Genomic DNA, 10,485 nt, shown 5'->3' on the forward strand with positions numbered 1-10,485 from the left:
TATAATGAGCTCACCCCATCACCCTGGAGTGCAGTGGTATAATGAGCTCACCCCATCACCCTGCAGTGCAGTGCTATAATGAGCTCACCGCATCACCCTGCAGTGCAGTGGTATAATGAGCTCACTGCAGCCCCGAACTTGGGCGCAAGCCATCCCCCTGCCACAGCCTTCCGAGTAGCTGGGACTATAGGTGTGTACCATGCCCAGCTCATTTATTTTATGTTATTTTATTTTTTTGGAGATGGGGTCTTGCAGTGTTACCCAGGCCTCAAGCATCCTCCTACCTCAGCCTCCCAGAGTTCTGGGATGACAGGTGTGACCCACTGCACCCAGCCTAAATTCTGCATTGTATTTTAGCCAACATTTTTGATGTTTGCAGTGAATGAGTAGTCTGCCATTTTGCCAGTGCTGTTTTTTTTTTAACATTTTGTTTTTATTTAACAAGATGGAAGGCTCAGGAAGGTCATATAGACTAACAGACTGCATGTTCTTTCAAAGGAATGGTGCTCAGCTTTGAAAACAGGTTTATTCATCTCTGTTGTATTCCAGTGTGATTGCACTTTACACAGGTACATAAAGAATGTAGGTATCAGGTTGGAGCTGCATAATATGTACCACTGGTTGAAATAATTATAAACGGTTTTGTTTGTTTTTATGAATTCTTTGTGGCCCCAGTTTAAAACATATTTGGGCTTCTTTTTAGGAATGAGACTGGCTGTCCAGCACAGGACACGGGGTATCTGTCCTTCCTGCTGAGGTGGGAGGCCTGAGACCTGACAGCAGCCAGTCCGTGGTGGAGTTAGAGAACCCAGCCCTCCCCAGAGCCAAGGGCACGTTGGGCTGCGCTCTCTACCTGGAGTGTTGGCTTCACACTGGGCTCAGAGGAAGCATCTATCCCTGATGACTCCAGCAGGGAGCGGGTGTGAGCAGCAGCTCCTCTCTTCCAGGGATGACGTTGTCTCTCACAGAAGCACCTGCTTCTGTTTGGATCCTGATTTTGATAGGAGAGCCTGTGTCGGACCATTGGGTCAGTTCGTCCAACCAGCACACACTCTGTGCTCAGTACAGAGGCTGCAGAGACAGTGAAGACAGGACCACCCTCTGTCAGCCGCCTCCCCCTTGCATCTAAGGGTCTCATCCCTGCCCCTGGCCTTTTGTCAGAGATGTTACAGAGATATTTCTGTGTTAATGGCAATATGGAGAACATTGAGTCCATGTATCTTATTTTGAAAATTTGGGATATTGCTGTTTCTGCATAACAGTGGTTGGTGTGTAAATAACGTGGAGCTAGAGAATGACAGTTTGGGAGTTCATGTATACATAGTTAATTTAAATAAAAAGTCGTTAACAGCTGGGGAATATGCCTATGGCACATAGGAATTAATGCTGCCTTGCCAATCTAAGATGGAAAGGTCGAGAAATTCTAAGTTGTACTTCTGAAATTTTTCTCTGCATGGCATATATTACTGGAAACCATGGTTAAGCTTTCACTGTCTTTCAGTGTTACTGTTTTAAGGTGAATTAATGGAAAATGAAGATAAAAGTTTTAATTAGAAAAATATTTTTGCCATCTTCTAATAAAGATGAAGGAATTAAATCTCTGTATAGTCAGAACTAGTTGCATAACAGAACTGGAAATTAAATTTCATAATTAATCACTGAATCATCTGTGATTCGTGGTTCTGAACATTTAGCCCCCAAAAGGATAAACACACAGGGTGTTTAGTTAAGACAGCGCGCCGCTACCCTACAGATACTTGCACGTGGGCACAGAATACATGGGAAGATGCCACACATCTGTCTATGACAGAAATGCCCAGAACCAAGCTCAGTGCCCTGGGAACTCCCTGAATAAGCTCCTGCACAGCATGTGTTTCGGGGGCTGCGGGCTGCCTCCAGAGGGGGTGGTTTCCAGATGAATGTGTGAACGGCGGAGCACGCTGCCTCGAGAATGAAGGTTGTTTTGGGAGTGAGAGATGCCAGAGGCATTTCCTCACGTGTGCAACTCTGAGCATAGGCAACCTTGGTGGGCCGTGTGAGAAAGGAGTAGAGGGGACTGTTCCCAGCCTGCACATTTTGAAGTTAAGGAGAACATTAATTTATCTAGAGAATATTCACATTTGGTGGCTTTAAATGTCCTCATGCTGTTCACTTTCCATCTGTCTTTGGATATGTGTTGTGGCTTTGCCTGGTTCTTCTAAACTACATACTGCACAGACAGCCCTCTTGTATCAGAAAAATCTAGAAAACGGTGTGGTTGGAAATGGGCAGAGGCAACGCTGCACCCTGCCGCGGGGAGGGCTCTTGTGACTGCGTTGTGGACTCACGGACCAGCCTGTCACCGGCTGTGCTCACGCCTGGGAAATGTGTCTCCACAGCGACCGTGGCCGCCATGTATTACAGCTACTACATGCTGCCGGACGGCACTTACTGCCTGGCACCGCCCCCTCCAGGAATTGACGTGGCCACCTACTACAGCACCCTGCCTGCTGGCGTGACCGTGTCTAACTCCCCCGGAGTGACCACCACCGCCCCACCGCCTCCCGGGACCACGCCACCACCACCCCCAACCACGGCAGAGACAAGCAGTGGGGCCGCCACCACCACCACCACCACCACAAGGTAGGGGCAGCGTCCGCCACCACCTGCTGTGAGTCACTCAGCACCGCGGTCACTGGGGCTGTCTGTCTCCATGGGAGGCTTGTAACCTGGATCACAGACAGGGGTCCCCATTACCTGAGTAGTTATTATTCCCTGGAAAACAGAAATTGTCATAGCACAGACTTTTTAGCCTTGAAGTCAAACCACGTCTAAAGTTGAATTCATTAGCATTGCTTGCTGGCCCCAGATCTCCAGCATCTGTTCCTGCGCTTTGTGTGAGTCTCAGTCGAGCTGTGCTAGGCAGAATCGGTGTGCACTGAAACTGCAGTTGTTTGCAAAACGTGCCAAGTTCATAACGTTGATGCAGGTGATGTTGGGGGGCTCAAGTCTCTCCCAGGCTGTTAGCAGGTGGTGGGGACAGGGGCTGGCAGCTACTTTAGTCGACCTGTGAAGCCATCAGCAGAGCCCCAGCTTCTCCAGCAGCAAGGGCCCCCAGCGCTCTTGGGACAAGTATGAGACTGGTGCTTTACAGAGGGGCTGGAATGCCGTGCCCTGAAAGGAGGCTCTTGGGAAATGCAGTACAGGGCAGCTTCTGTTAAAACGGCTCTTCCTGCTCACGCTGAGCAAGTCAAACCTGAAATGAAGGAGGCTGAATCACGCTTGTTGACTTTTTTTTCAATATAACAACAAAAAACCCACTTATTCTTGGTTGTTTCTAAGAATTAGCTTGTGATTGGAGGGAAATGTTAATTAGTAGGAAAAATGCACCTTTTATCACTAAAATCCCCATTTTCACTCTTGACAACAATCCTGTGTAATTGACTTGGATTTCTGTCATATGCGTTACCTTCAGCAGGAGCCTCCCCTATGTACTATTTGTAATTCACATGTCTCTCTGGGTATCTGAGGCGATGAGGACCCCCTAGCAACCGGGACTGAGCTGGGTGAGCCCCTGAGGCCTGGGGGCTCACAGACTCTTCTCCTGCAGTGCACTTGCCCCCGTGGCCGCCATCATCCCCCCGCCCCCTGACGTCCAGCCTGTGATTGACAAGCTGGCCGAGTATGTCGCCCGGAACGGCCTGAAGTTCGAGACCAGTGTTCGTGCCAAGAACGATCAAAGGTCAGATGAAGAGTTTTATCTATGATAGGTGTATGGTATTTGAGTAGGTATATGGTATTTGGGGGTTTTGTTTAGCCTTTTTTTTTTTAAATGTAGGCACAGAATTAATTTTTTAATGTTTTTGATCCTTTTCTTGGCTCAAATGCCCTTTTTTGTTGTTGTTTTTGAGAAGGAGTCTCACTCTGTCTCCCAGGCTGGAGTGCAATGGCACGATCTCGGCTCACTGCAACTTCCACCTCCTGGAAACAAGTAATTCTCCTGCCTCAGCCTCCCGACTAGCTGGGATTACAGGCGCGCACCACCACGCCTGGCTAATTTTTGTAATTTACTAGAGTTGGGGTTTCACCATGTTGGCCAAGCTCGTCTCAAACTCCTAACCTCAAGTGATCAACATACCTCAGCCTCCCAAAGTGCTGGGACTACAGGCATGAGCCATGACACCCAGCCATTATCTTTAGATAAATACCGTTTTTAATTGGCTTGTTAAATTGCTTAGAGTTTGAGTGGTGTTTTTAAATTATGTTACCTGTTTTTTGTTTCGTGTTTTAAGTAAGAATTTTGAAGCTACCTAAAATAAAAACCTGGAATTCATGGTTTTCAAGAATGTGCCTTAAAAATCTAGATGCAAACCCCTCTTTTTAAAAACCAAGTGATGCCCCGCGCCTCGGTACTAGTAAAGCATAAAAGTATGACGTCACATTTGCAGTATGACCTGTGTAATCCTGGGCAACGATTTCTCCCGCTGTGTGGACTCTTCCTCATCTGTAAAATGAGTGCCTATAATAGTGACCACCTTGTGGGATTGTTGAGATCATTAAAGAGCTAGTCATCTTAAAGTGCTGAGAACAGGGTCCCTTGTTACTGCAGTGCACTTGTCTTGATAAATGGCCCGTTTTCTTTCCGTTTCTGCTCAGATTTGAGTTCCTGCAGCCGTGGCACCAGTATAATGCCTATTATGAGTTTAAGAAGCAGTTCTTCCTCCAGAAAGAAGGGGGCGATAGCACGCAGGTACGTGTCTGAACGCAGGGAGGCTGTGAAGCTGACAGGTGGCTCTGCCTTCCACATCAGGGGTCACTTTCTGTTTATTCTCCTCCGAGTGAAAGGGCTGGGTGGTTCTTCCCCTTTTTAATGTATGTCTGGCGTATCCGCCTTTCACGTACCCCTTAGCTCTGGAACTTCTGTTGAAAGCATCTGCCCATGTTCCTAGCATTGATGATCATTTGTCCAGCATGTTCTAAACAAAGAGAATCCTGTGTCTTCAGCTACACAATGTCTTGGCAGTCTTTGGTTTTTAGCTGCATTTCACGACAGCTGTGTACCCTGCTGCTTTGGTGCTAACACGTATGAAATACATAAAACATAAGTGGGCACCTCCCGCCTGGCCAGCTGGTGCCGGGAGTCAGAGCTCTGAGTGTAGCCTCTGCCTGCCTCTGTGCGCCCTTCCCCTCACCCGGTCCCTGGCATGGTGCTCGCACCCTTGGAAGTGCTTCTTGTCCTACAGGCCCCTCTTCTGCCTTTGCTCTGCTCTCCTCCGTTATACAGACACCCTGACATTTTTGTAAAACCAGCTTTGGTGAAGAGATGACATAGGCCTTGCTTCTCAGGAGATTGCTTCAGACCTTTATCTCCGATGGCCCAAACTGAAAGAAACTGACTCATCTGTACATGATGGGGATAATTTGGTATTTTTAAAGAATTCTCAGTAATCAGCATCTGAAGATTGGTTCCCAAGGCAGTATTAGGGTTTCAAAGAGTGTAATGTTTTTTCAGACAGGAGAAAATCTTCCACTTCTCTTTGGTACATTCTGTTATATGAAAAATAGCAGATCTGGATTTGGGCATCTATTCCCAGTGCTACTTGGGCAGTAATGTACAATCGCTCTTGTCCAGGGAAACATGTATACCTCTCTCTTTTTTGAGAAAGTCTATATAATTTCCTGCTGACAGTTTGTAATGACATTTAATCGCTAGGCTGTGTCCACACCAGAAGAGGCTCCCACAGATTCTGCTCCTGAGAAGCCGAGTGACGCTGGGGAAGACGGAGCACCTGAAGACGTAGCCGAGGTGGGAGCACGGGCAGGCTCAGGCGGGAAGAAGGAGGCGTCATCCAGCAAAACCGTCCCAGACGGGAAGCTGGTGAAAGGTACGCTGCCACTTGCATTCTGGCCTTGCACATTCCACCTAAGTCGGCCAGCCGGGATCCTCAGCGACCTCAGACTCAGCGCCCGCGCCTGCAGTCTGCGGTGGGGTTGGCGGCCCCCTCGAGGTTACAGGGGTAAAACTCCACCGTCCGCGCTGCATCAGGCTTGCCTAGCGTGGCGTTAGAGCTAACGTGGGTGTGAGCAGCTCTTAGGTATGTGTCTGTTTTACAGTCTGTTCAGAGTACTGGACATTTTTAGAAAGTTTCAAATAATGCTTCATGCTCCCTGGGACTTCTGAAACTTTATGTGCAAACTGTTGTACCAATGAAATTCATTCATTTATTTGTCAAAGCAGGTTCCTTGAGAATCTCTACCAGGCAATACTTCACTCACTCCGTTTCAGTTACTGTGTTATGTTCTTGGAGGGAGACTTTCATGTTGCAGGACAGACATGCATGTAACACTAAAAAGAAGACAGAAGAAAAGGCCAGAGCAGGCTCGTCAGCCAGAAACCTTGTGGAAGGCCATATGGGCAGCAGTGCACTCTCCCCGGGGGAGGGAGGTTCCGTGGGAGAGAGGTGTTCCACTGGTGGAGCGGGCGGTGCAGGACAGGAGCACAGCGCCAGGCAGAAGCCCTGTGGTGCCAGCCACCTGCCCCATGCTGAGATGTGGTGGCGGTCAGCAGTGACTGGGGTGTGGCTGGTGAAGGAGCCTTGGCCAGCTTGCCCAGGCGCTCCCCCTGGGGGAGGGGCAGCACACCTGACAGGTTTTAGGTCAGAAGAATAACTTTATCCAGTCCCGTGACTTTGTGACGCAATTAAGTCAGAGGAGCAACTTGAGAGGTTTCTGGTGGAATTGGTGGCCTGGAGTGGCGTGTGACATGTGTTGCAGTGGGGTGAAGTGATAGCTCTTTGGTCAGAAGGAAAGGCAGTGTGGAGATGAGAGGTTGAGAAAGTGGGCTGGGGTGGCAAGAGGGCCATCCTTTGCATGACGATGCCTTTTTGTAGGAGAAGGGTGGTCATTCAGTGGAACCAAATCAATGCAGATGAGATGAGCCGCTAATGAGACGTTCACTGTTTGTGTCCTTCGGCCTCTCATTCCAGGAGTTTCCTGAGCACAAATGATTCGTCTCACCTGTCCCAGCCACCCTCACAGTCTCATTGGAATAAGCAAAGAACATAATAAGTAGAGGATGAAAACAGTAATTACTCTAGAAATGGGCAGGTACCGTCTGTAAGTCAGGATACGGGGCACACCTGGAGTTCACAGGGAAGTACCAGTGAAACTCAGGGCAGTGATCCCAGGAGAGTCAGCCATCAGTCACAGGGCAGCCAGGAGGCTGGAGCAGACTGGGAGCACCCCAGAGGAGGCAGCACCCATCCCTTCTCACACCCCAGAAAACACCACAGCCCAAGCCTGCCTCCTGCTCCAAGGGTTGTGAGCCCAGTGAAGGCACCTGGCCCCAGCCAGCTGTGGGGCCCGCAGAGGAGCAGCCCTGCACACAAGGCTGCTGCCAGCCAGATGGCTTCCTCCACACTTCCCTGCTTGTCCTAGAACCTAGCAGATGAAACAGCACACCCAGAAGTTTCCCATCTACATCTACCCAAGCCTGAGACACTTGAACAGAGATCTACTACTCAATATCCCACTAAACCCATGCCAACTCTCAATTCCCAAAATGCACAGGCCAGCCTCTCTGAAAGGATAAGGAGACAAACTTCATTGTGCCCACAGAGATTTCAAAGTTCAGGAGACACATCTGAGCCTCCAGGCGTCTGGGCATCTCTGAGACAGACTCCTGCATAACAGGAGAAAAATCTTTAGGTCTCATGTGTATTCCACAAAATAGAAAATATTATAAAACCAGTGCTACTGCTAATCTGACGTGGGAAAGATTGCTTAGAAATAAACTGCTGTGGAGTGTGGTGGCCCACACCTGTAATCCCAGCACTTTGGGAGGCTGAGGCAGGCAGATCACTAGAGTCCAGGAGTTCGAGACCAGCCTGGGCAACGTGACAAAACTCCATCTCTGCTAAAAATCAAAAAATTTAGCCTGGAGTGGTGGTGCACGCCTATAGTACCAGCTCCTCACGGGGGCTGTGAAGTGGGAGGATCACTTAAGCCTGGGAGGTGGACACCAGCCTGGACAACATTGTGAGACCATGTCTCTACAAAAAAAAATAAAATTAGCCAGGCATGATGGCACACATCTGGCTCCCAGCTACCTGGGAGGCTAAGATGGGATGATCATGTGAGCCCAGGAGGCAGAGGTTGCGGTGAGTCGAGACCACACCACTGTGCTCCAGCCTGCACAACAGAGGAAAAAAAGTCATAGATTTTTTTCAAGTACACAAGATACAACTAGAAGTTAACACTAGAAAATAAAGTATACAAGAACATATATTGTTTTAAATTTGAATGAGTTGGAAAATCAGTAAAAAATAGCATTTTCTAAGAAAACATAAGTTACGGAAATTATTTCATAAAGAAATAAGGAACTGACATAGATCTATAGACCTGAAAGGACTTTTTAAATAGTTGGTTAGTGAAATACCTCTACACCCAGGCAGTCAGCCAAGACAAATTAAAAGTCAAGTTAATTCACCCTCAAGAAATAGAAGCCTACATCATTAAAGCCACTCCAGAGCATTAAGAAAGATGAGAAAATATGAAGCTCTCAAAGCTTGGCAATCTGTAGACCACAATCACAAGTATAGATGTGAAAATAGTACATTGAATATGAAAACAGCAATAGCTTATGAGCAAGTAGGATTGTTCCAGGAGCCCCAGTATGTCACAAAAGGAGAAGATCTTCTGGTATTATTAACAGGCGAGTGGCTTTCTCAGATGCCAAGAAGGCAGCAACATTCTCTCAGATTTGTATGATTTTGTATGTTGAAATGACTTTAGTGTAACAATAATTGATGATGGGAAAACAGGCTTTCCATTTTGAAAAATAATAAGACACGTATTTGACAACCATAATTCCATATAAATTCAGTATTTAAATGTAAAATATAAAAGTAGAAAAATACAAAGGTAATTTTCCAAAATAATCTTGGAGCTGGAAAGAAGCGTCTAAGAACTGAAGCCGTAAATCAGAGAAAGATTAGTAGGTCTAATGGGGGCATAGCCTGAGTAAAATTAAAAGACAAACAGAGAAATGGCAGTGATTGCCAACATACAGAGATAAAGGTTAGCATCCTTACTACAGAAAAAGCCTTTATAATTCAGTAAGAAAAGACAGTGACTGCCCTGGAGAAGTAGACAAAGGACATGAAAAGATGGTTCCAAAAAGAAAAATCAATGGCCAGTAAATATATTTGTTCAGTGTATCCTCATTAACAAGTTGTTATTTTTTGCCTTTAATTGATAAAGTTTAACAAGTAACAATGGTAGAGAGGCTGTGGGCAGTGGGAACACTGCTTTTAGAAGTATGAGTTGATACAACCCAGCAGTGTGGACTGAATTTTAAATGCAAATGACCTTCTACTCCTAGAAACGTGTGTTTTACTAAGATGTCTATACAAGGATGTTCCTTGTACGGCATGTTTGTCTTTTAAAATAAAAAAACTGGAAACCGTTATGGGGAATTGTGAATTGGCATGTCCATACTCTTTACTGCTAAGTGAACTGTGTCGACGTGGAAACATGTCTACACTGTAAAGGAGTAGAACAGGGAGCTTGTGCCCCATTTTACACACACATGAATATTACACGTGTCTCCCCAGGCATCCACTAACTACAGTCAGATGATTTTTTTCCATATTGGAATTGCAGTTGGTCTTTATTTTTGCTCCTATGTTTTCCGATGTTCCCATAGAGAAAATGCATATCACTTTTAAGTTAGAAGTTAGCAATAAAAGTTGTTAGCTAAAAAACAGAAACCTATTTGCTATGGAAGATGGAGGATTCACTCAGGGGTGCCAGAGGCCACGTCAGCCACACGTCTGTCCCTGTGTGGCCCTGTCCTGCACCGGCTGGGAGCTAGCAGACCAGTGGCGGGTGAATGCACAACCATAGTGAGTGGTGTGCAGGAAAGAGGTTGGGCAGGCCTGTCTGAGGAGCCTCGTGGGGCCAGTCCTTGAAGAATGTGAAAGGGACAGGAGCAGAGCAGGCAGCTCTCAGGTGGGGGCAGCCCGGTGCGGAAGTGGAGCAGTGGCCCCGACCACGCAGGGACCCGCAGCCTGGGGAAGGAACTGGGTGTTATTCTGAATGCAGCGGAACCACTCCCTGAGGCTGCAGGACATGCTTCCATGTGCTGTGATGTCATCTGCAAGGGAGATGCTAGGCAGAAGCAACAATTTTGTGATTGAAAAATTCCACACAAGTAATTCCTGATTCCCTACGCTGACCTATGGGACCTTGAGAAACTTAAACCTTTTCAGCCTTGGTTTTCTGGTCTCTAAAATGGGGAGCCTCTCAGTGTCCATCCTATGGAGTTGTAAAGGCTGAGTAAGGGAGGCCTGCGGGCCAAGTGTCATAGGCCACTCTGTGTAGTGTGCACCTGCTGGCCTTGTGTCATAGACCACTCTGTGTAGTGTGTACCTGCAGGCCACGTGTCATAGGCCACTCTGTGTAGTGTGTAGTCTGCGGGCCACGTGTCATAGGCCACTCTGTAGT

At 47.3% G+C, this 10,485-nt stretch overlaps 1 protein-coding gene across 2 annotated transcripts in view; it reads left to right on the forward strand.

Moving 5' to 3' along the window:
- The window catches only part of LOC108292626 (splicing factor SWAP), a 91,677-nt gene that overhangs the window by 43,002 nt on the left and 38,190 nt on the right, over positions 1-10,485 (forward strand). For both annotated transcript variants that reach the window (XM_017513600.2, XM_017513602.2), the window contains exons 8-11: positions 2,379-2,622; positions 3,590-3,721; positions 4,636-4,729; positions 5,693-5,864. In XM_017513600.2, the coding sequence (XP_017369089.1) occupies positions 2,379-2,622; positions 3,590-3,721; positions 4,636-4,729; positions 5,693-5,864 (642 nt within the window). The remainder of the gene's footprint in view (positions 1-2,378; positions 2,623-3,589; positions 3,722-4,635; positions 4,730-5,692; positions 5,865-10,485) is intronic.

This window comes from Cebus imitator, unplaced genomic scaffold, assembly GCF_001604975.1.
Source record: "Cebus imitator isolate Cc_AM_T3 unplaced genomic scaffold, Cebus_imitator-1.0 Scaffold497, whole genome shotgun sequence".
In the NCBI taxonomy this organism is placed as follows: domain Eukaryota; kingdom Metazoa; phylum Chordata; class Mammalia; order Primates; family Cebidae; genus Cebus; species Cebus imitator.